At 36.0% G+C, this 27,147-nt stretch overlaps 2 protein-coding genes across 9 annotated transcripts in view; both read left to right on the forward strand.

Annotated features, from left to right (window-relative positions):
- LOC149076644 (rho-related BTB domain-containing protein 1-like) overlaps window positions 1-27,147 on the forward strand; it is a 406,423-nt gene that overhangs the window by 78,680 nt on the left and 300,596 nt on the right. For all 8 annotated transcript variants that reach the window (XM_089244260.1, XM_089244257.1, XM_089244261.1 and 5 more), the window contains one exon: window positions 24,935-25,183. In XM_089244260.1, coding sequence (XP_089100386.1) covers window positions 24,935-25,183 — 249 coding nt within the window. The remainder of the gene's footprint in view (window positions 1-24,934; window positions 25,184-27,147) is intronic.
- On the forward strand, window positions 6,709-8,634 carry LOC149076645 (uncharacterized). The gene is made up of 2 exons (XM_089244265.1): window positions 6,709-6,955; window positions 8,127-8,634. The coding sequence occupies exons 1-2, from the start codon at window positions 6,951-6,953 to the stop codon at window positions 8,458-8,460; spliced, it is 339 nt and encodes a 112-aa protein (XP_089100391.1). The 5' UTR covers window positions 6,709-6,950; the 3' UTR covers window positions 8,461-8,634.

Here is a 27,147-nt window from a genome sequence, read left to right on the forward strand (position 1 = left end):
TGTTGAGGTTTTCATGTTGTTCTGAGTTGTTGAGGTTTTCATGTTGTTCTGAGTTGTTGAGGTTTTCATGTTGTTCTGAGTTGTTGAGGTTTTCATGTTGTTCTGAGGTTTCAGAGTACTAAGTTTCCACCAAGCTTGAAAACCAGTTATAAATTTAGATGTATTACTTAAACTCGCATCTGTGCCAAAGAGCCTACAACAAAAACAGTAAAAGGTTTGGTTTTTAGTTAAGTATGCCATCCAGGTGCTCAGAATTTTCTCACCATTTGACTGACTAATATAGAACCAATCCGACGTCAACTGTCGGTTAGCAAACTTAGTCTTATCCCCTTGTCTCTTAACTGAAACAAATGGTCCATCTTTGTGTTTTGAAACACTTCACTTCCTCTTTTAATTAAGTTAACTCTTAGATTATCTGGAACAGGGAAAGACCAATCAGAGATGTCAGAAAACAAAATATATTACTATTAGTTTCTTTTTTATCTGCTGCTTTTCCTTCCTCTTTGTCTGATGCGCGGTCTTCTACTTTATTTTCTTCTCCATTATGATTATCTCTGGAGTTATAATTTTCTTCATTTTCTTTCTGAGCTCTTCAGTTTCTTCGTGAATATATACTCTAATTTATTCTTCACTTTTGTGACTTCTATCAAGTTTTTCGTTAACTCCAACTTCACTTTCGGATTGAGATAATGTTGCAACGTCTTCTTCCACACTTGATGTTGAAGGTTTTATAAATTTCAGCATCGAGCCAGCCAGCGACTGGACTTCCAGCGACTGGTTGCTTTGAAAAAAGCAAAAAAAAATTTACATAATATTTGGTTATATGCCCACACAAACACAAGCTTGGCTAGGGCATGTGTATATATATAAACATAAATTTAAAATCTAACCTGGGCAGGGCTATAGTCTGAGATGCAAGAGCCACTAATGAAAAATTGATACTGTTATGAAGTTTCCAAACTAACCAGTTTTAATTACTTTTGGATGGTTTTATTATTTCATCTGTCATTGTGTGTGTTACTTGTTGTAGAAACATATTTTAATGCAATAACAATTTTTACTTGAGTTTATTTTGTTTAACGCATGCTATATTAAGGAATAGTAGTATTGCGTAAGCATTGCAGAATTTGTGGACATATAACTGAACCAGTTCAAAATAATAAGTAGGTAAACAGGGATTGAGTTGCGATTTTTTGTAAAAAACTTCCATATTTTACCTGCGTTCGGGAAACCATCATACAGGAAACTGCCAATTTTTACGAAAATCCCACTTAAGGTGTGGCCTTTAGAGGGGTATTACCGACTAACAGACAGACAAATAGACTCATTTTATTTTACAAACTCGAAACTCTACTTACCAAAATCAATATCATAGAAGGAAAAGAGAAGAATGATTCGATGAACAAAGCGAAGTACGGTGTAATAGCACAAAAACGTCTTCACCATCTCTCAGATGCATATTTCTTCATAGCGTAAATCGGATTAATTTTTAAATAATGATTTGCAGCATGACAAAATATTGCTTATAATGAGGTATAGTTGGCATAAAAATGATTTAGACAGTGGGATGGGGGATATCGTCTGTCAGTTCGCTCGTAGAATGATCCTAAAGTAAAAGAAAACAAGTATGTCTGTCTCGCTCTTAAGTATATTAAGATACAAACACAAATACGCCACAACAGGCAAAATGCCCAACGAGGTGGCTGAGAAAATTTATAACTTCCATGATCTGGATTCAAACCTTGACCTTCAGTTTCACAGTCTGATGCACTATAACCTGCACCAATTTCTTTTTTTACAAGATAGACATACTTGTTTACTTTATGGTCGGTTCTAGACCGGGTAATACCTACCCACCCCACTGTCTAAAACGTTTCTGTGCTGACTATATTATTATGATGCTTGGGTTAAAATTATCATCTCGTTGCACAGAACGACTTGGGCAAATGATATTTGTGGCAGGGATGAGACGATGACAGTCACCAGGACCAGTTGCTTGTTTACTTGAGCATCAGCACAGTTCAAAAGAAACAAGACAGAACACCCCTTCCCCCCATGCACTACACAATAATATTAAATCATTACAGCATCACATCATTCACCCACAATTTGCTGCAATTACCGATTGTAAAAGCCTATGTAAATTATTTGGCATGTTATTTTATGTAACAAAAAGGCACATTAATACAAAACCGGCAATTTTTTGTCCCTTCCCCCCTCAGAGCTGGTACCCGGTGCGGGTTGCACCCACCGCACACGCCTTCATACTCCACTGCTTGGCGGGTAGCCCTCTCAGGTGAATCTCTGGATTTCTGGATTCCAAAAGTTGACACATCTGCTCTTATCTAATTTTGTGTTGAAAGGGTTAAAAAGAATGTAGAATGTCATTTTAAAATCATTTAGAATTTTAAATTACTTTGCAAATTCAGGAAAAAAGAAGCTAGTGTCTGTATTAAATGTTATTTTCTTGGCTACTTTTTTTTCATGAAAAATATTTTATTGAAAATTATTTTCAATTTACCTCATGTTTCAGTTTAGAGACTTCATTGTTCCAAAACATAAAAATGTCTTTCTTCTGGCATGAGGTAACCGGAAGGAAGGTTTGATCATAAGTAGGAGGGGGAAGTAAAAAAAAAACCAAATTTCTGGGTTGTAACATCGAGCTACAGTTATGTTTCATCTAAAGACTTCGCTTTGAAAATGCAGCTTGTGCTGTAGCAAAACAAAAAAAAAATTATGAATCCATTGTACTTATAAAATTAATGAAAAAAGAAGCGATAAACACAAAAAAAAGATGGAAATGCAATAAAAAAAAAAATAATTTAATTAGAGCATCAGTGCTTGTCTGAATTGAAAATAAGCTACCAAAATATATAGAACATGTTAGGAGTATCAGGTATAAATATCAAGTCAAATGCAAAAAACTAAATAATAATATAACATAGCTGTGAAGTCTCCCGAATTTTTTGAGAATCTCCCGAATTTTAGCTTCATCCCTCAACCTCCTGAAAAGTTCTTAAATCTCCTGAATTTTTATAAAAATCACAAAAAATCCCTAAATTGTCCCTAAAAATTCCCTACTTCATTTAAAAATTCCAGCTTCTGAAAACAATCCCTAAGGAATTTCTTGTGGGGCATCTTTTGCCTCTGTTTTTCCCCTCTTTCGAAATGACGTCCCATGTCAAATTGAGAAATTCCTTTTTTAGGGAAATTTCACAAAACCTTCAGATAGTAACAAGAAAGTTGTTTGTCTTATCGTGCAGGGAAATAGCTTAGCAGCCAGTAGTCCTGGACAATAATTGAAGATTATAATGACGCGCATGTGGTCAAAATTTCTTTTGTGTAAGTTATGTATGTGCAATGTAACAAAACATGAATACTGATAAGCAAAAACATATTTAATCAATTTTAAAGATACTTATTCTGATGAATTTCCTTTCATCAAACGTTCCAGAAGAGGGCAGACTTTTCTTTTTTGTACAAGTTGTGTTACGGACATAAACATTGGTCATGGTAGAAAGACTGGCATCACCACCCATGTCAAATCAAAAAAACATCAAGCAAGTGTCTTAAAAAGTCAGAGTATTTAAAAAATATTGATGCTTTTTTCCCTTCATCTTCCGATGATTTTATTTATTCACAATAATAACCCAGAAGACATGAAATGCAATTATACTGGAAGAAGAAGAAAAAAAAAAAAAAATAGTCAGAACGCAGGAAGCACTTCGCATATGGAGTCCGGTCGAAATCCTCAATAGCGGAAGCAAATCTTACGTAGGAGGTGCATACAAGTTCTGATGGAAGGGCTATTCCATATTCTCACCATACGGCATCTATATTCGTGGAAAAAGCAATCTCTTCTTGTCGTTGGTATTCTTATTTGGAAGCTATGCCTACGTAGGTTAACTCGCCTGTCTATGATCTCGAAGAAAGGTTCTCTCAATGGTAGATAAACAATTTGGTGGACTAGTTTGTAGCACATCTTCAGATCTGCAGTGATTCTATGCCATTCCAGCGAGTGTAAACCCAGAAATTGAAGTCTCTGGCAATAAGATAGACCGCTCATGCCAGGTATTCGTTTAGTAAACGACCTCTGTGGCTTTTCGAGGAGCTTTATGTCCTTGATTTTGTAAGGACTTCATACTTGCTTTAACTTTTATATGTGGAAAATCCCTTTTGTAAAAAATTTGTAGTCAGGTTTTAGCATAAAATACGAGTCTGTTGAAAAAACTCTCTAATTTTCATTTTCAAAAGTCTAAATACAATTGTGTAACATATAGTCATTACTTCTCAGATTACAATTTTATCTTTCCCAAAATAATTTCGTCAGACAGACTTTTTAAAATAGTTATACAGTAGGTAAATCAAATATAAACTTGAATTTTTTCATAAAAAAGTAAGGTGTTGTTGAGTGGCTTTTTATTTGTTACTAGCAGGTGGGTTATGTTTTTTAAGGCCTTACCTCTTTTGTCATTGGCAGCAACTAACGTCCGTACTAGGGCTAGACAAATCTTCAGAAATTGTTATCAAAGACTTGAAAACATAATTGACCGAATCAACATTTTATATGAGAGGCTTTAGTTTATTATGCAATATGTAGCAATGTTTAATTGCTGTAATATATAATTAGTTTTTAAACAAACAATTAAAATTGTTTGTAATATTTATTTAATTATATGCTTGTTCTTGAAATGATTGTCTATAGTCCAATTGCTGTAAATACAATTATCGCATTTAATCATACAGGGTGTCTACCATCATGGGAAAAGTCATGAAATTTGACTGTCCTTTCACTGAAAGGACGTGGGTTCGTTTCCCTGCAATCCGACTAGAATATGGTCGTGACCAAATTGATGAATCATTTACCTTAAAGAATGTTAGGATGTAACATTTAAGCCAATTTTAAAGGAATTCAGGAATGACAGGTTTCATTTGCGATACAGGCCATCAGGGGCGGTTTGAGTTCATCTGCCGCCTGCGTGCAAAGCCTCATGTGCCGCTCCTATAGGTGATCCTGGTGGTAGGCTGACAAGGCTTCACTCTGCGGACCTTGAGATAACACTTTTTTTTCCCAGAAGAAAGTCACATATTATTGTTTAGCATGAAAAATATCGGTGACCATATGTCCCACTTTTAAAGTAGGATTTTCTGCTTTTGATCCAGAATTATTTTATCATAATGATGACTTAATCCTCAAAACAGCACTTGCTGGTGAGCCATTATCACTTAAATTTATCCTTTAAAGATGATGTATAACAAGATTGATTTTAATTAAGAAATTTATTTAAAAGGTGTTTCTGTTGCTCCAGGGACCGTACAAGTAAGGAGCTAATTTTATCTTTTCATTTGACCATTCTGGAAAAAATACTAGGTAAGGGGAACCAAACTGTGTACTTGTTTCTTGTGAGTTCAAGACAGACTCTTTGGGCCATGTGACCCATTTCGCCCACTCAAGGAGGATGCTAAATCTGACTTGAATGGGTGAAAAAGTTTCATTTACTCGAAAAAAAAAAAACCAAAGAAAATTATTTCTGTCCACTCTGCAGAGGTGCATGATGAAAGGGCAAAAAAGGTTTTTGTGATAGGAATTGCTGGGATAAGTTGTGAGGGAGGGGCATATTACCTCACATGTATCAAAAATACCACAAATTTGGCAAGAGTTGCAAGAAGAGCTCAGAGAAAAAATGTGTCTTCCTGTTTCAATGTTGTCTGATAGAATACTCAATATCTTCTTCCTAGTGAGTATCTTGAGTTCCAAAACGCTTGGGAATCTTCACTTGAAGAAAGAAGTGTAGCAACTTTGAACATTTAAGGCTTCATGAACAAAGACTTACAGAGATCTGAATCAAGCACTGTAGCATTTATTGTAAAAAAATGTTAGTTTGATGGCTAAGAAAAAGCTCAAAACTTTGAAGGTTCAAAAGCTGAAGAAGAAACTGGTGAAGTATGCTACTCTCCTGCGGCAAAGTCTGTCATATAGAAAAAAAAACTGTCGTTCAAGAAAAGTAAATGAAACCCCTCAGGCATTTGTGCCTATCACGCATTTCAACAAGGACTGTTGTAGTATTGATTCGGAGGCTTCACATCACATATTGACCTATTCAGAATTCTTATCATATGCTCTTTTGATGAACCAAAACCCACTTGGTCTTGGTAATGGGACATCATGTATGCTGAAGGATGTGGTACAATTTATGTGGAAATGCTGGTATGTGGGAAGTGGATATCAGGTCAATTGAAAAATGCTTGGTATGTCTCAGAAATCTAATCAGAATCTCATCACACACATCAGCTCTCATAGGGATCTGCTTTGAATCATGGTTTCGTAGAGTTTGCTACAAAAAGCACAAGCGAGTTCAGAAATGAAAAACAGATTGTTGATGTTGGAGTTTGCAACACAATGGTGTATACAAGCTTTTGATGCCTGTCATAATTTCTAAAGCTTGTCTTGTGAAAAATTCTGACATTCAAATGTGACATAAGCGATTAGGTCACCAACATCATTTTATCTTTATCTATCCAGGGTTGACTAGAGGGAGATAGATCTTGAGGGAGAAATTCAATGCATCACCGGTAGTGTTCCTCGGGACCATCAAGTAATTGCACAATAGATACAGAAATATGAAAAAACAATCGTTGAAGAGTGTGGCAGAAGAAAAGAGGGAACGGTTCAAGACTGGCGGGGGTACACTACAGGCCCCTATCATTACACCACTGCAGGAAAGAATAATGTCTATAGGTGCCTGTAGAGTTCCCCTGCCAAACGCAGCCGATTCTGATGCTGACTATCACCCATTGATGTTGAAGGTAAGAAATCATTTTGTGTTTAAACCTTTGCTTCCCATTAATAAGCAACATGTGAAATTTTAAAATTTTTGTTTGGAAACTCATTTTTGTTATCTTTACAGTGTCTTTTGCAGAATCAGAGGAGGCACAAAGCTACTGTGACGATGAGGTAAGATGATATGAATGTTTACTGTTATTCAGGAGAAATGTCCTCGCCTCACATTTCTATGTACATATATCAAGTTCTTTTTTATTGATGCAGCTTTCTGCAATTGCATATCAAAATAAAATGTAGACTGAAATATCATACAAAAAATTAATTATAAATATGTTTATATTGCAATGCACACAAAAATATTTTCAGTTCACTTATATATATTTATAAGTTGATAGTAGTGAAAATATTTTTGTGTTTGCAATGTAAGATGAAGTTGTGCAATGAAAAGTTTTTCATGCAATTACACATATTCTAAATATTGTCGAATCCAATGGGGGGAAAAGTTTCACCATCATGAAAAGCTATTCATAAATGTGCATAGAGATGCAAATCGGGAACATTTTCCTGGATGTTAAAATTGAATAATTTAGACTGTGTTTGTTCTAAAAATGTACTACTTTAATTTACACTATGAAATATAATTCAGTTTTGGGTGCCTAAAACATAAAAAGTATACAACTTACAGTTTGAGAATATTCTCTGTTACTGTGGGATGTCGCATTAGCTTTTTGTTATGAAGTTTTTTTGGAGACTCTTGAACATTACAAAAATTTTTATAAAGTGCTTAAAAATTTTAGAATATTTTTCTTGACAAGAAATCTCCAAAACAGTATTTGAGAATTTCATATCTATTCAAGATTGTGTTTGGAATATTAATCATTAATATTTACAAATGCATTTCATAATTTTTTCCACAGGTCTGCATCTGTTTGTCCCATTGCCCCCCATTCTCAGGCAAAAAAATATCTCATCACCCTGGTGTTGCTTCTATGAGAAAAACAGCTCATGCTATTATTGTCCTTTCTCACATCTCGTCCCCCTTATGCCAGAAGCATGAATGTGCTAATTTGTCATTTCTTTTATCACCTGGTTTGTGTGAGACCTTATTTTGCTATCTAAAGTTATGCCTGAAACACAAATGTGTATCCCTATTCAAACATTTTAGGCAAATAACCTCATACATGTGTATAGTCAACATTCAAATTGCATTACCCCTGTTTGTTTTTTTCCCAATGAGGAAAGTATCATTCGTGCTTCTGGCATGAGGGCACTGATGTATAAGTAGCAATTTATCAACAACCTTTATGTCTGATGCATTCATTAAACTAATATGTCATTGCAGGACAGTAACAATCCTGGAGAAGGACCGTCTTTCGAGGCAGGCGTGTCATTGTCTCAAGCCTCAACACCACCTTCCAGAAATGAGCAGAACAGCTCGTTTGTGGAATATGACCCTGGAGAGGGAACATCCTCCCAACTCCGGAAAAAAAAAGTATGATGCGGCCACTACCAACAGTAGCAGAGCCACCTGCAAAAAAGGCAAGAGCTTTTTTAGGCGGAAGAGTTACCTCCACGCAAAGAGTGGTGAAATGGCCTCAAACAAGGAAGCAGAGAGCTATTTCAGCATCTGCAGTGTCAGCCAAAAGAGTATCGGAAGAGATACAGGAAAATTCTAAAAGAGAAGCTGAACTACATAAACTGCAAAAAAAAAACCCAGCAAATAGAGCAACATGAAATAATTATGCAGTTGAGAAAAAAAGAACTAGAAGTCCATGATGAATTGCATGCATTTAAGAGAAACATTTTGGAAACACAATTAGCTATTTTTGAGGCGTTTCAGAAGATGGCAAATAAATATATATTGTACATATAAAATTTAATTTCATCTTAATTTTTTTTCATTTATCTATTTTTTTTTAAATTTTTCATTTATTCACTTCTTTTTTAATTTTTCATTCCATTTTTAATTTTCCTTTTTCTGTACGTAATAAACATATTTCAATTAAAAAACTTTTGTATGTCTCCATAGGCGTCCACAGAATTTTCTCGGGGGGGGGGTTTAAGTTTTCATCCTGGAAAATAAACACTATAATCTGAGCTTGCTTCCCCCTTCCCCTGTGCATACGACAATGAATGTCTCTATAGTATTTGCGATGAATGAGCACACAAATGAGGTGATTGCCTATAATTTGCGAGTGTGCGCTTTGTGAGGAAGAAACATAATTTAGTGCTTGCGTAGCAAAAAAAAAAAAAAAAAATAAGATTGAACATGCTCACATCAACTGCAAATAGAGTTAATTTTATTTTTCGTGTGTTAAAAGATATGTCTCTTTTCTTCCCACCTCTCCGTCAATCAACAATGAAAATTACTAGTAGTTTACCAAGCTTGTGTGTTCTAAAAGTTGAATTAAATATAACTAAAAAAAGTGGAGAACACTCAAATCCCTCTTCACTATGTTTTTACTTTTGTAGTCCCAATTCAAAACTAATTCTGCTCAAAATCTTCCTTTTAAAATTTTTTCTCACATTTTTCATGACATACCCACTGCATAACCTTTTCACTGTTTTTCAGGTAAAAAAAAATTCAACAAAATAATGAAGCCACTGCAGAAGAAAAAAAAAAGATAGCTCATCAATAAACAATTTTAATTCATATATTCAGGATAATATTATAACAAAGTGTCATGATGATATCGCCAACCCTGGTTAGCACCATAACTTTTCAGTGAACAAATTTTCCATATAGGCCCCCATAGCAGAATGTTCTGCTTTAGGGTATATATGGGCCAAACCCTTAGCGGATTGAAAATGTTCAATAAAAAAATCCACAATTTCATTTTTTTATACAAAAAAAGTATTTTTCTATAAGTTCTTACTGAGATTGTTATGCAACAGCAATGATTGTCAGCTCTGTGACGCATGTCACAGTATTTGGCTTTGGGAGTGCAGCGGGGGCCACGGGTGGTCTGGAGGGAGTACAGCGATTATTATGTGAAAAACCTGTTGTAGCGCCAGCCGCTGTTCAGTTGTATACAAGGTAAATGTGTGTTTAATTAATACCTGCACAAGTGTAGGACTCGAAACAACCAATGTATTCAACGAAACAAATTTATTGATGAGGCACAAGTGTGCCCAAGGTTGCAAAGAAAAAATTTCAACCATACATTTTTTTTACTAACTGGTTATGTTTTGAGTGCTATCATCTCCCTTGATTTGCTTTATTAAATCATAGAAAGGAATTGTTCTTTCAATATCCGGAAAGCAGGAAGATTGTGATTATCAAACCTAATACGGGCAAACCATTATCTCCCTTTGTTTATTTTGTTTTTGCACTTATAAAATGTGACGATAAATTGATGCAGAATTAAAATAATTTCCAAGTTGAATGTATCTTTTGGGTTTCATATCAAGAAATATTCAAGTAATTGTTAGTTTTTATAATTGTATTAATTTTCTCATCTCAAAACTGAATGCATATAAAATGGGTTATTTATTGAGTAACACTAATGTACGACACTGAGCTGCAATAGTTTATAACGTGTGAATTTATGTAGCGAAGCTTCTCTGAAATGTAATGCCAAACTCGTTATAGCACTCAAAATTTTTTAAGACAGATGGCGGAATTCAACAAGATTTAACTGTATGTGTGCAAAATCAGTCTATAAAAGGTGATTCAAAACTCACAGCAAATTTAAAGATCAGCTAGTGAATCTTACCGCAGATGTCACATTGAAATGGCCTCTCCCCAGAATGAACAAATTTGTTTGGAAATGAATCACCAGGGAAAGAACGCATGCAGACCAAAACTTGTGGCTTTAACTCCGTTAAAATTATGTATTTCTGTGCATCTCGTGAATGTACAGGGCAATTCAAAACTAAACGTATCAATTTTTAGGGGAAATCGAAAACACAAAAGTAAAGCAATAACACAGGAATGTATGACCAGAAACCCCATACTGATCAGCTGGAGGATAAACAAAAATGCAGAAATGACAATCCAATAATAGGTGGAAAAACTCTTTATGTAGCTATACTTTACACAAGGACAGTACGTGTGCACAGCAAGCTTTACAAGTGCTCTTGTTTTTACCTCTGGGGTTTCTGGTCATACACTTCTATGTGCTTCTGTTTCGTTTTTGTGTTTTCTAAATACCCTAAAAGTTTGTATATTGAGTTTTGAATCACCCAGTGTATAGATAAGCATAAAAAGGATACAAGGATATGGCAATGAGAAACAGCAGTCAGTACCAAATACCATTGAAAAGTGTCATGAGATGCAGAGGATTCAATGCTAAGTGATATGTGTGCAAAATGAGACAGGATATATAAATAGATAAACATGGGGTGGCCGCAATGCTGTGCATATCGAGAAACAGCAGTAGCAATTACTAATACAGTGTGTCCAGAGGGAGCGGTAACAAATACTGATGAAAAGAGTCATAATTCAGAGAATACAATGCAAAGTGATAGATATATGTACGAAATGAGACAGTACGAGTATGTGATAGCATGTAAATTATTTGATTTCATTAAATTTTCTCATTTATCACGGATCACTTTGATCATTTATGTGAAAACAGTGGAGGGGGGAGGGGGTGGTCAATTTTTCATATTGAACATTCTGAAAACAAGCTTGCTTTTGAAGATATCCTCGTATATTCTATCTAACCCAGAAGACAATCACCATATGAAGTGTGATGAATACCCCAGTTTTTATGATGAGGCTTAGAAAAATTGCCAGCTTGCCTACAAACTACTTATATCCTACAAGTCTTACTCTAATTTTTGCCACATAAACAATGTAGTATCTAGTACATTCCATGTGTTGATTGCTTTGGGGATTACATAGGACAGAGTAGGAGACTCCAATAAGCAGACTAATTATTGTGTTAAGAACCAGAAATAAGAGAAATTGAGGCTGGCAAGCAGGTCACAGATTAAAATTTAATTAAAAATGGTTTCTTATTATTGTATTCTGCTTAGCCCTTCCAGAAATACTGCAGGGGGGCTTGCCGGTTTTTTTGGAGGTTATTCTCAACATCATCACCACCACTAAAAGCATCCTCATCTCCCGAGCTGTCACCCATTGCTCTCGATATGTTGTGCAGCACTGTTGTTGTGACGATGGTGGCCATGGTATTTTCTAATGAGCATCGCAAACCAGTGGAGAGACAAGAGAATTTCCTCTTCCACAACATTCGATCATCAACATGAGCAATGTTGTACCTACAAAGAAAAAAAAACATTTATAGGACATTGAATTCTGATTTTCAACATGAAAAAATATTTTGAAATGCTCTAATCATTAATCAAAGGTCAGTGTTGACATTTTGTATTAGTGCTCAACTTTTCTCTGCATCTGTGGTGGGATTTGCAATGTGGAGTGGGCAGAAAGTAGAAACACCCATAGCCACTGTCTCCAATGAGATGGTAATTTAGGGGTATGAAACCATTGCCGCAGAGTTATTGCAAATGGGAATGGGCAAAAATGGTGCGGTCATGTGTGCTACCATGCCAGCGAGCAACAATATCCCTAATGTATAAATTGGCATCACTGACCGTTTGCACATTCAGGGAGAAGTATCCCTTCCTATTCCTGAATACCTCTGCTTGGTCTCCACCAAGACTGGAGATTCGGATGTGGGTGCAGTCTAATGCTCCATACACCCCAGGGAAGCCACTTGTGAAATAGATTTTCCGAGCAATCTATAATGAAAAACAACAGGCAAAAGTTTACACAATTCAGTTTCCCACTATACATGATACACTAATTTATAATACATGAAATTCTCCAAATAGAACAACTGCAATTGTAATCTGAGCATACAAAAAAAAAATAATTTTAAAAAATTAGAACACCACTACTAACTCATCTGTATCATATCTTACATTACTCTGCCAATGTGCAGCGCATACATAACGATGTAGAACAGCTTACAAAGAAGAGTTGATAAGAATAAAACAAAAGGAAGAGGGTCGTGTTGCCAGACCTCCCACGTATACCACAATTGTAGGGTGTAATGGAGGCTCCCATGTACACAGACTACGGCCTTTGAGATGTTTTTCTCTTTCTCGGGGGGGGGGGTTACATTTTTTCCTGCAAAATAACATTATAATCTCGGCTTGGGGGGGGGGTTAGAACCCCAAAACCCCCTTTGCATAGGCTAATGTTCTTAACACATATTCTAACATCAATTTCCACCAATCTTTCCACAAGGTTGATATTCCCAGCACCCTTCCTCTCTTACACCCGCTGTAATTTATCACATTGGTGGGAGCACCCTCAAAATATATTCTAATATAAAAATTTCCTATGCTCAAAACCAGCACCACCATGTTTAAAACTATTACAATGCTTCTGATACCACTTCAGAATCTGACACGCATGTGTTCATCAAGAAATGAGTAAATGTGGTATTCCATTATTAATCAATTTGAGCATGCATAAAAATTTGATTATATTTGTTCCAGTCAGGATAAAAAGTCTTGGGGAAAATTTTTTTCAAGTGTACATGAAAATTTGAGCATGGAAAAAATCTGCATGAATATTATTCAAGCTTGTACAAAAAGCTTATGATTAATATTTCTTTGAAGTAAAAATATTTAGAGAACAAGAATAATCTGCTTATATTATACTGAATGTAAAAATTTGAGAATAATAAAAAATATTCATTTTTCTTTTAAATAATGAAAATTTCACTAATTTTGTGTGCAATATGAAACATAATTCAATTTTAAATCAAAACATTTCAAACAAAAGTTTTTTTATTATCACCTAATAATGACAGCTTTGTTTCAGAATACTCTCGGGTAGCAGGAGAGGTGTTGAAATAATTTATCAATAATATCACTGTAAATATTTTTGTCAATTTTCTCTGGAAGGACTACTATTATAAATAACTTTAGAATATTTTTATTCTCGATAATATTCTCAAGTTATTTCTAATATTGGTCCTTCCATAGAATATTCTCAAATTATGGCGTATTTACAGAGGTAAATAATAAAGTGGCATATTTACGGGGGGGGGGGGAGTCTGAGGCTTTGACTACACAGCCAGGGACCTGTAAATTTTAGGAATTGAGTGGCTAAATTAGTGCATAATGAGAGAAGGGCAAAGAATTTTGTAACTAAGAATCCGCCGCTGAAAGACTAGGTTAGAGAGTTTGCGAGTCCATAAGTGAGTAAAAGAGTGACCTACATTATGCGCGAGCATGTGATTGATCAAAAGAGTGATGCAAAGCGTGTGCAAGCATATGCATGACCCAAAAGAGAGTGTGTATGCATGCAGGTGGCTGAAAAAGTGTGAAAGCATGTGGGTGACTGAAAAAGTTTGCAAACATATGAATGACAATAACAGTGTGCAAGCATGTGAATGGTCGAAAGAGTGGCACAGAGAGTGTTGAGCATGAGTGTGTGACCAAAACAGTGTGCTAGCATCTGAGTGACCAAGAAGGACCTAAAGACAGGGCAGCAACTAGATGCTTGGTAAGCTTGGATAAGCACACACATTTTGGCACCCCTCTAGTCTGGTGCCCTGGGAACCAGACCCGCCTGCATCCCCTAGTTGCAGCCCTGCCTAAAGACATGGGGAGGGGACGCTAAATGGGATGGCATAAGGCAGTAAATTCAAGAAATGATTAGTCAAGAAAAGAAAACTGGAATGAGAGAAGGGCATCAAAATTGTGAATATGCAGCTGAATATTCTTATTTATAAAGATCATTTATATTGTTATGATGTCATGTTATTATTAATAATGAATATTCTTTGGGTGAGAATTTTACCTTTTTGCAAGAATTTCACATCTCTAGTTTGATTACGCGTAAAAAGTTATGAGATTCCATTTTTTGACAATAAATAACTTTATTCAATTAGAAAACCCTATAACTGAATTTTAAATCAATTTTTGCACATGTAAACACAATGAAACAAGCAATTCATAATTTTTTAAATAGTGAAATAGACTCACCTCCTGCCTCTCACCTACAGTGGAAGGCAATGTGATGTGTTGCCTTGACAGTCCAGCAAGGCATTTTGACACTTGCTTGATGGCACGGCAACTGGATGGCTGGCTGACATAGGCCAAATCTCCTAATGTCAGCTGGAAACTGCCTGTGGCATTAAACCTTAGTGCAATGCACAGCTTCTCTTCAGGTGATAGGCTGTTGTTTACCCTATTATCTGGAGGCAAACTGTCTCTAACCAAAAGTAAAATTTCTTCACTCAGACTTATTCTGTACTGGGACATGAAATCTTCAGTCTGAGCACCTATCGCTGTAAACGATCCGCGATCTTCTTTTTTCTACATTTTCAATTTCCTCCAGAGCTTGAAGATACGGTAAATATCTACGATAGGAAGCCATGTTTCAAGAAGTAAATAATACTAGCCTGCATGCGTTTACCAGCGCCGGTAATGCTAACCGCCCAAAAGCAGCGGTAAAAGTTAAAGGGGAAAAGGAGTGGTAACTTGCCGGTTAAACGTATGGAGAATACCATTTTTCAAATAACTGTCATTTTTGCAACTACCTACCGATTAGCCGCTGATGGTGAATACTGTTGTAAGTCTCATTTGAATAAATCATTGTGAGCAAAGTAACTGGTGCTGCAGAAATTTACAAATTGCATACAAATACAACTTCATTCAGAATAAAACAGGGACTGCATTGCCATCTGCTACGACTACTAAATCACACATGTACCTTGTCTATATTCCTCTGCGGAATTTCTAACGAATTGGTTCATGTCGGGATGTGCATGTCTGTTGTGAACCTAAAGCGAAGCTTGTTTCTGTGTAACGCTTGTTATAGCGCTGCCATCTGCTATCAAATATATATTTTTTGTTTGTTTATATATGTTTGGAGAAAGGAATGATGTTAATATCTTAATTTCCAGGAAGCATTTGATTGGGTCCAACATGGCAAATGGTATTGGGATTGAGGGCAACTTGTTGAATTGGATAGAATCATAGTTGAAAGATAGTTCACAATGTGTTATGTTGAATGGAGAATTCTCTGATTGGACAGGCATATTCATAAGTGGAGTTTCTCAAGGAATTGTCCTTGGCCCCATACTTTTTTCTGTTTTTATCGATAAACTTAATCAGGCTATTGATGGGATTGGTAGCATATTCACATATGACGTGAAACTAATGGTGGTAGTTGGGAATCAAAGCGATAGGGAGTTGCTCCAGACCAAATTGAGCAGGATTGGAGCATGGGCATGATTGCTTATTTTGGTTCCAAAAACTCAAGTTTTTTTCATGAGTTGAATGGTTTCACTATCCCGGATGCAACTAGGGTCACAGATTTGAAAATTCTCATTAATGAGTGGCTTCTGTTTTCTGAACATTGTTCAACGGTGGTCAAAAAAGCAAACAGAATGCTGGTTTCTTTTTTAAGGTGTCTTTGTGTTCTTCTAAGGTAATTCTTCCATTTTTCCTGGGTTTAGTTTGTTTTGGAAGGGTTTGCTGTAAAGGGGTTTTGCAACCTTATCTACAGAGAGATATAGACTTGGTTGAACTTGTGCAGAGAAGAGGTATGTGTGCTATGGTTGTTACACAAGTCTTGAGTTATCAAGAGAGACTTGATTTCTTGAATATGTTTACATTGAAAAAACGCAGGTGTCTGGGGGTCGTGATCATAGTGTTTTTTTCCAATGGGATAGGTAGGATGGACAATGAAATATTAATACGCCGTCAATTGACTGCTTTACAAGGGGACACCAGTATCGATTGGTACGGGATAATTCTAGGTTGTGGTGTCGCGGGGAATTTCTCTCTACTTTCATTGTGAATGAATGGAATAGCTTATTCTGGGGAGTAGTGAGTTATAACACAATTGACACATTTAAAAAGAAATATGATAAAAATTTTGGGGTAAATCGAGAAGCTTTTTATTCTTAGATAAGACAACTATAGATATTTTTTATGGGCAGTGTATTATATTTTATCATGTATATATGGTTTTTAGTCTTTATAATTGCACTTTTAATTGAGTCACTATTTTAAAAGTATATGACATCCGTATTTGTTATGGGCATCTTTTTTTTTCAGGCATTTTGCATGTTGTGGTCTTCAAGAGCGTAAAGTTATTGAAAATGTTGGGGGGGGGGAGGGGCTCAAGCCCCATACAATGGAACCTCGTTTATACGACGCGACGAATAAACGAGGTTTTTAAGCACGTCGCCGAACAGTCGGGTCAAAGTGTCATTTAAATGCAAAAATCTTATAACTGAAACGTTGTCTCTACCTTACTCTTCCGCAAAAATTTCCCTAAGAAAACTAAAAATTATTGTAATTCAAAACCATATTTCATGAAATTGAAATCAAGAAAAAATTATATTACAAAAACAAATTACTCGAAATACAGCACTAAGATTGACATAACATTGCTGTTTCATAAACCTCAAGCACTCTTATGATGTTCCTTTCAAGATTTGAAATACAAAAATGCGTTATTTATAAACTTAAACAAAAAATTCGTCTGTGTTGTTCGATTTCTATATTCAAGAAAAAAGTCAATAAAGCATCGAGTTCAGCTCTTCTGAAAAAAATCAGTTCTGTTTTAAAGAACTGTTTTTGCGTGCATCTACGGTCAACAATCAACTTCCGTTAACAGTCAGTTCATTTCGGAACTTGCAACAGATATTGTTGAAGCCACCTCCATTCCGTGGTCACATCCGCAGGAACACTTTGAAAATGATTATAATTTTTTTCAAGGACTTTTAAAGACTTGAAAATGAACTTTTTCTCCAAGGATTTTCAAGGAGGGTACGAACCCTGTCCCTATATACCAGGGCTTGGCAAATCTCGGGCTCCAGGTCACCATGGCGAATAGAAAATCGGTATCGGCACCAAACATTCTCTGCATGTGATTGCTAGAATGGAATCATAGGATGACGAAAACAGTGTGGCTTTCAACATGGGAGAGGGGGGGAGGGGGTCTCCGTAAGTCCTGAAAAAATCTAAAAAACATCATTTCGGACCGTTTTTCTTCAGCAAAAACCATGCTTGGCTCTTCAGGAATATGGCTGTTTCCTACATAGTTTTTGATTTGTCAAGATCGGCTATATTCAAATGACATCAAAACAGGAATCATTCAATGTTTTAAAACAGTATTGAAATTTATACTCGATGAAAAATTCAAAAAGCATGGTCATATAGGCTTATGCAGCCAGAGCCGCTATCCTATAAAATGTTTGACAAATGATTTTACTTCATGTTCATTTTCTTTTTCTCTTTAGGGGTGGGGGGAAGAGGACAAAATCACTGAAAATATTACGATTTGATATTTTGGTTTTTTGTTGGTCGGCATTTCTTCGAGCAGAAATACTTAATTTCGTTTCATTTGTGTTCAATAATGTGCATTTCAATATAGTACAGGAGTACCGTATTTGATTTGCAAAAAATTCAATATAAACAAACAAAACAAAAATATTAAAATGTCTGAGTGAGTACAGTGTTTAAAGAGAGGAAAAATGCAACACCATACTGAGCTCTTTCACGTATTAATAATGAGAAAATTATTATTGCGTAATTAATGACAAAAGTTCAGTGTAGATAATATCTGATATGGTGATAATCTCATTATGAAATCAATGATGCAATAAAATTATTGCATCATAAAAAAATGTTAAGGAAGAGCAAATTTTTTTCGCATTAACCCTATATAGTCCCGTTGATTTTTGAATAGACATGGTAAATGGTCAAAAAACACAAACAGGTTTTTTGGTATTTCAGAAAGTACATCCTTTAGTGTCATTTCAGTACAAGGTACAGCTATATAAGTACAATAATTTTTATCTATCTAGAAAAAGCTGATTCCTTGTTGGTGACATATTTGAGAGCTGTCTCAATTTTACGTGCTCAGAGATTTATATTATAGCACCAAATTGAGGGAAATGGAAATAAAATTCAAGGACGAAACTATTCAACTTTGCTGAGCAAAATTCTATCTGTTTATAGATAACATTAAAATTAAGGCAGACTATATTTTACCCTTAATTAGTTATTTTAGCTAGTTAAATCCAGTATAATTAATTAAATTGCTGTGATGATGTATTGTTTCAGTTAAAAATATGCTAACAGTGCCAATTTACATCGGTTTCTGGAAAAAAAATAATTTTCAATACGTTTTATGGAGGAGAACCATAGAGGATATAAAAACATTGGTTTCGATTTTATTTGGCCAACATAGGTGATCAGTTGCTATTAATATTAAGGTGTGCCGCAGATAGCAAACGTTTAAAAATCCATTGGCATAGCAGCTCGCTTATTTTTCTTAACAACAAACACTTCAGTATTAGTATAATACTGAAGTCATACTGATATCAGTAAAAGTATAAATACTTTTTTTTTAAATTCATAAATCAGAAGGGGGAAAAATCTTTGTTTACATGTAATATATGTCTGACCGAGTGCTTATTAACCGAAATTTTAGTATTTGTATAACACTTATATTCAACGTATAGTGTTTTTTTGCTCATATACTACTGATGTATGTAAAAAATTTCAACGTTGCAGGACCGGTAATTATTTTTGGTCAAGCATTATCTTATTTGCAATCATTTTCAATAAATCAATTGGTATCAGTTTTGACCATAAACACCCACGTGATAGATATGCCATTCATATTTTATCCTAAAAATTAATTTTAACAAAAATAATCTGACGATATAAAAATTTTCAATCATGTAATGCTGACCACGGCGTATCGAAAACCACAGTTTAAATCACCAGGAATAACCAAACATAGCAGCAATAGCAAACAGTTCGAATGAAACGCATATTTATACATTTCGTTGATTTAAAATAAATATTTCTTGTATCCTCATGTTGTTCATGTCAAATACTCACATTTAAATTTACGCCAAAAATACACACAAGAACCTAGTTATACAATTATATGGTTTCTGAACCGGTCCTAATTTCTGCACGAAGTGGCCCATTTAATTTAAACAGCACAGTATTTACTCTATTCGCTAATAACTAAACATCTTTGACCCTATTTATGCAGGGTTATAATTGTCCACTTTTTTCTAGGGGCACTTCAAGTCAAAGGTCCTGACTTGCAGAAAAACCAAAAAATTTGGGTGTCATAAGATGTTTTTTTACACAAATTATTTTCGACTTATTTTGTTCCTTGTTATTAGAGACCACTGTTTAAGCAAAACAAATTTGAATAATCCAACTCGCAGTTTTCCAAACTTTTTGTTTCATCGTCCTCTTCAGAATTTGTTTTTTTCCTCAATCTCCCCCCCCCCCCCTGGACCTTTCCATGCCCCCAAGGGGCGATATTGCCCATTTTAGGATACTCTGATCTAACTGATCATAACTTCAATAACAATCTCTGTTCCCATTCTTCTAATCACTATCACCGAATATTATTACCAAAATCTCTTGTGTTGTCTGATCAATAATTTCATGGTCGGTTTTCTTTCACCTTTCGTAGTTTTGTAATTTCTGAACTCCGGATAATCCACCCTCGGATAATCGAGGTTCTACTGTACTTTAGATTTCTTTAGCAATCTCGTTCCAAACAATGTTTGTCGTAAAAGCTTTTGGCCTCAAGAATATCTGTATAAACATTTTATGCAATCGCAAAATTCCCAAAAAATTAGAGAAACTGCTAATGAGGTTGTACTTACCAAGATTATTGTTGCTCTGCTACAAATTGGGCTTTGATGATGATTCCTTCATCATGAAGGATGAGTAAGGATGCAACGACCGATCAGCGTTGACTTGAAAATTTGTAACATGAACACTCAACGATGACACTTGTATTCAAAAACAACTGGATGCTTCTTCCTCTTCTTATATGCTATAGTTAATATGACAATCCTGTTTTCGGTATTGTCAACTCTGTACAGAAAAATTTCTCACGTCTGCGTGCGCAACCATTTGTCGGCAATTACCTTTTGCAACTACTATAGTTCGAATTCATCTTTTGTGAACATTTCGGATGTCTTATTCTTCGTTTTTTTCTCCTGGTTAGTATATCTGGACAACATAAAAACACCTATAAACACATGATTCAGTTAGATGGCGGTATTCATGACTGAAAATTTCGGGAAAGTTCTCACGCTTCCTCAGGGAAAAATTTCCAATACATCGGGCTGCCCATTCGTGTGCGTCTTTGTTCGGAATTCGCCTATATATATGTGTGTGTTTGTGTATGCTCCGCCTCGCTTCAGGGCAGTTGTATTCTAGAAAGGCTACTAAATTTCTACAGTGGAACAAAAATAGTCAAAGCGCCGCTGACAGGAAAACTACAACATCCATCTCATTATTGCTATCATATAATACATTGCTACCTCCAGAGGGGTGTACAAACAATGAGGAAGGAGATCGTACAGGAAGCGATATAGACCACGACCTCCTATATAACCTATCTAGGTGGTCGTGTATAGACCCGTCAACCAGTTCCCAAGTTAACAAGTGGGGGGGGGGGGGTTGGGGTGTATTCTGTTGAACAGTTTTCTCCTTTTTTTTTTCTTTTTTTTTTTAAACTCATAATGGGTATCTGTCACAGGCATAGTACAGAAGTGCATTCAAGAGGATTCACTGATGGTATTTTCTACTTCTGTCGCCAGTACAGTGACAGTAAACAATCCTCAGCTAAGAAAAAATAAATTAGTGATTGCTCTTTTCTGATGCCCGTGTCAGAAGTACGTGCTTTGTTGTCCTCAATGATTAATCCTGCCTATTGTGACCCAACGCTTTTCTTTGATCTTGTCCCAAAGCGATTTGCCTTGTCCTATCTACCCGCGAAAGCTGGTTGTCTGGAATAACTACTATATGGTCATACAGGCCCCCTAACTAGGCTGGGGCAACCGGGGCATTGCACCAGGGCCACATGCCTAATTGGGCGCCACAAAATAATGTACATTTATTTTGCATAATAATAATCCTTTCCAAGGGCCCCCAGAAAAAGTGTGCCCTGGGGGCCCCGAAAAGGCACGCTATGGTTCATAGAAAAAGAATTTTCTCCCTAAACATGGAAAGAAAACCTATAATTTTTTCTTTGTTGAATTAATTTTCCATTTGAAATCTTATAAACGGATGACCGAGAGAGAGGCTTGAAAAGATCTCTCGTCCAAAGATCTCGTTGTAAAGTCATAACTATTATCATCAGACATACATTGCACTATAAACATGCCCCCCCCCCGCTCAACGGTGGGACTAACCAACACCTTCTAGAGCAAGCTGCTTTAGAAGGCATTGGACTAACAGGGCTCTAGTGCGGGGGGACGATTCCCCCTCCCCCTATCATTTTTTGTTTTTCACACGAAAAATTCACTATATCCACCAAAGGCCCTGATGCAGGATAGGGGATGCCTATAACATCTCTTTTATAGTCCTTGCCAACAAAATTAGTGAAATGGGATTACTCGTTATCAAGTTATCGCAGCTTCCAGTCATTTTTATTTGGTCCCCGAGTGACGTTATACCGAGGACTGACTATTTATGATTTATTGAATTTTAAATAGATACATTTTGCGGCACTTACATACCGATATTGTGCATGCATTTCACTATTTATCAAGGGGTGGCCAACCTGCTTCCTTAGGTAATTGAAGATTAATTTTTACTTTTTAAATTGAAGAAATTCCTTTCAATTTGTGAGCGATATTTTTCTTAAGAGCGATATTTTTCTTAAGAATGAATGAGTCTTGTAGCTGACTTGTAGGCTATCTCCCTCCCCTCACCGATAATGTGTAGTAGGCCATCTTTGCAATGACCTAATTGATAACTTCTTATTGAATTAGTTTTAGTTTCGTTTCTCATCTTCGAAATTCCCAACCAGATGGGGAGAAAACGTTGAGGTGGCGGGGATATCACATACCTCATTGGCGTTGCTGTCACTGCCTTTTCAGTCACCTCATCAATAAAAATTATACAGTTTGTACAATTTTTATTGATACACATGCACAATTTAGATTAGGATGTTCAGTTTCCCTACTCAAAAATTCAAAAAAAAATTCTGATTTTCTTTCCTAAATGAGCATTCTTACGAAAACGAAGAGCCAGTCAAATTATATTAGTGGAGGGTGCAAATCTGTTCCACAAAACAAGGGTTATGGTGTTGACTACACTCTTTAGGAAGACGTTGGCTGAGGTGTTGGGCAACATTTAAAATTTCCACGAGTGCTGCGAATGTAAATAGTTCAGGAATCCCTTAGTTATAAAGATAATATTTTGTATTAATTGTTAAAATGTAGTGGTGACTTAACGAATGGGCCAATAAATCCCGGTCGAGGGGTTGGTCTTGGATCTTTGAAAAATTATCATTTATTTTTCATTTCCTTTTTAAAATCAATATTATAATTCACTTGTTTATTTGATTCTATGTTCTACCCCCACCCCCAGTCAAATTTTGTTGTAAAGGGGCTTGAAAAATGTTTCGGCATCGGTCCTCAATATCTGTTATGAATGGGCATTTAGAATGTGCTTTTTTCCCCAATATTTTTCAAAAAAACATTGGGGGGGGGGGGCCTAAAAGTTATTGGTCCTCCCGCATATACGGGACTCAAGCGTGTACGAAGGAGAGGGAGAATGCATTGCACAATGGTTTTTTTCAGTAATTACTGGGGAGGCTCAGTCCCCTTACAAAATTTATTGCGGCGGGGGGGGGGGGGGGCTCAAATGGCCTCAGCCTCTAGGTTCTGGCACCTATTCTCTATAGAGTGTAATTTATTTCGGTTTCAATATTATTGCTTCCCAATTTTCAACCTCCCCCCCTCCATGCATCTTTGGGCTTATTTTCATGTCGGCGCCATGGCCGTCCTCCGGTCGCAGTGAACAAAAGAAGACACACTCAGTTTTTGCCACAGGCAAAGAAGAAAGAGCCCCCTCAACACCTCAAAGAATCTTCCTCTCAGCCGTGCCTTCTGGCAGTAAGGATTGGAACCGATGGAGGGTGCAATTGGGGATTGAACGGCAGGGAAGAAATGAGATAAACGTATTGTCATGGAACAAGAAAGCCAAAGACCATCCAGATTTTTTAAAAGAACTAAAATTTTGAGCAGATTGTTTCCAGGTTAAAAAAAAAATTTTCATCATTGCAAAATGAATAAGCCATATTCATACGAATTTTTGGGGGGGGGGGGGGGGCTGAGCCGCGTCTTCAAAAATGTTGGGGGGGGGGCTCAGGCCCATGGGCTGTATAGAAGTTTACGCCTATGGTGGTCTTGTATTTGTATTTCTTACTGTAATAGACCCTGGAATACATTGCTTTAAGAAACAGCCATTCCTGGAAGCTAATACAGGGTCACAACTATATGCTTGGTCAGCCAGGCAAGCACATATTTTGTGCGCTTCCTTGTCCGGCGCCATGGGCACCAGACCTGCCTGCCCCCCACACACTCAGTTGCGCCCTAGTCATTAAAAACAATCATGTCTGTAGATTTTCTACATTCAAACAATAATTTTTTTTATTATAAAAAAAATACGGACTAAAAGAAAATCAATGCCTCCATTATTTCCCTTTGTTTATTTTGCTTTTTCACGTAATAAAATATGTTGCTAAATTTATGCAGAATTACAATAATTTCAGTGGCAAGTGCCTGATGTGATGTTTTTGTGCTGAATTATTCAAGTAGTTGCGCAGTGTTTACAGTTTTACCAATTTTCCTAACTTGAAATTAAAGGCTTATAAAATAGGTTATTTTGTTCATGGAGTAACTCTAAAATAAGTCATTGAAATACAGTAGTTCATAATAAACGTGTGAATTTATGTAATGGTGCTTCTCTGAAACATTATTCCAACCATAATTTGATATAACACCGAACTCATTGTTGCAGCAAAATTCTCTGGGACAGATGATGGCATTAAATCAAGGTTACTGTATTTGAAAAATTTAATTATAAATTCATTGTAAAACTTATGATGTTTGAACTTCTTTAAAAAATGATTGATTGATTTTTTCTTAAAATTTTTTCATAGCACACAAATAACATGTTTCTTAAGGAATGTATCATTTCTGTGTTATTTCAAAGCCCTGCATTAAAGTCTTAAGGCTATGCTTTAATATTATAGATTAATTAAGTATTCAAAAATACTTTATTTTGGGGAGGATATAGGTTTTGAAGAAACTGAAAGTTTGTTTAAAAACATAGTTTGGAATTTTCCTCTCAGATTTCATTTATTGCTAGGTACCCTTCTGTCCTCCTGCTCCTCAGCCTCCAGAAGTAGCTGTCCCATCAACTCACTTTGAAGATGATATGCTGTGTTTGTTGCATAGCCAAGCCTATACAGATGTTATATTTCTTGCTGGTAAGGTTGGATTTTCAGCACATAAGAGTGTCCTGTCTGCAGTATGTAATTCTTTGTATAAGCTCTTCACTATGGATATGTCATCAGAACTCATGTTTAATGGTCGCAGTGTTAGTGATTCAAGTATGGTGAGTTTTATTTGGTTTTTTTTTTACTAATTACTTTCAATTTTTCGTGAATTTTTACTTGATTTTTCATTTACCAGGGTATTTACTATTACGGAAAAGTCACTAAATGAGAGAAAATGTCTTTCAAGTCACGAAATTTGAATGAAGGTTGCAGATGTTCTACGATTCTTGAGAGACTCTTTTCTCAATCCCCCCCCCCCAAAAAAAAAAAAATCTAGGCATTTGAATCTGTGGTATTCAACATTTTTTTCATCCCTGGACTATATTAAGCCTCTTCTCAAAGGCATTGACTTGTCTTTCCATGCAATCCCAAGTCATGATAAATAATTTTTACTATGTTGATTTGTGACCACTAAAGATCATTGGCAAACCTATTTAAAACTATCCGAAATATCTCCTCAAAGACAGGCAGCCCCCTCCCCCTCTTCTCTTTAACAAACATTCTCAATGGAAGTCAAGTTTGTTTTTCTGTTTTGGCGCACTTTTATACAGGCAGAAAAAAGTTCAGAAAGTTCTTAATTCTCTCTAGATCCCATAATTTCTTTGGCATACTGACGTTGCCAAATCATCGCAGCTGTCGCCATACTTCGCCAAGTTTGTTGTTAGTTTGGCGAGATTTACAGAGACATGCATTAATTTCATATTTACATAAGATAATGACTACTTAAAGGCGATGCATGGCATAATAAACAAGGTGTCTACCAGGGTTGTTTGGTTTTAACCTAGTAGTTTTTTTTAAAAAACCCTTAAAAATATCATATTGGTTAATTATTGGCCAAAATCTTTCATTCTTACCACATTTTATATTCTTGGGGTATATTCTGATGGTACATCTTTAAATGGTATAAGTGGTTTTTTCCAAAAAAATCTCATAAAAGTGGCCTGAATATGAAATTATTTTATATTAAGGGATCATTCAAGTATTACGTCCGCATCGATGGGGGAAGGGGGTTTCCGATTTGCTGGGTTTTGATGACAAGGGTGGGTTGGATGATGCTTATACGTCATCAACCACCCTTTATAAAAATGTGAAATATTCTTAATGGCATCCTAAACTGGGGTTTGTGGGCACCTGAACTAACAATCTCCCTATTGATAAGTCTCCTAGAGAGTTACTTTAGTGATCTCTAAATGTTTTGTGGATCCTTCAAGTGATCTAGAAATGTGTTTGAGACACTTAAGTACTCTTGAACTGTGCCACGCATCATTCAAGTGATCTGTAATTATGCCGCGGATCACTTAAGTAATCTGGGAATGTGCTGGGGGTAACTTGAGTGATGTAGAGCCGCACTGGGGTTGCTTAAATGCTCTAAAATGGTGCCAACAGTCACTCAAAGGATTTCTAAGTGTGCCATGGATCACTTAAGTGTTCTGGAACTGTGTCGCGGGTCACTTAAGTGATCTGTGAATGCATTACAGGACTACTTGAGTGATCTGAAAATGTGGCACGGGCTGCCTAAATGCTCTGGAATTGTGTCATGGTTCACCTAAGTGATCTGTAAATGTGCCACTTTGTTCATTTTTACAAAATTAAGTTTGAGGGGGCAGGCACATCAGATGACTCCCTGGGCCACATTTGGTCCATGGGCCAAAGATTTATCATTATATGGCTTAGACAGTGGGTCACAATGAATTTCTTAAAAAGAAATTTTGAGTTCTTATCCTTGAGATAGCATTGAAATAAACAGAAATTGATTATATAATAACATATATAGTATAGGCCTCAGCCAAACAATTTTGAATAAATAAATAAAGGTATTTTCTTTTGAAATTTTGATTTAAAAAAAAAAATTTTTTTTTTGCATTTAAAAAGTGATTTTTTGATCATTTGGGTCCTCTCCTGCGTACAGTCTCTGATCCCACCAATATGTGTTAGGAGGTAAGGGGCAGAGATGACGAAAGTTTGTTGATGGGGGGGGGGGGGAAGTGGGTCAAAAGTGGCTGAAACATTGCTGACGTAATAC

Source organism: Pholcus phalangioides, unplaced genomic scaffold (assembly GCF_987345545.1).
Source record: "Pholcus phalangioides strain wild (caught in Gottingen) unplaced genomic scaffold, Ppha-v1.0 ptg000015l_1, whole genome shotgun sequence".
NCBI lineage: Eukaryota > Metazoa > Arthropoda > Arachnida > Araneae > Pholcidae > Pholcus > Pholcus phalangioides.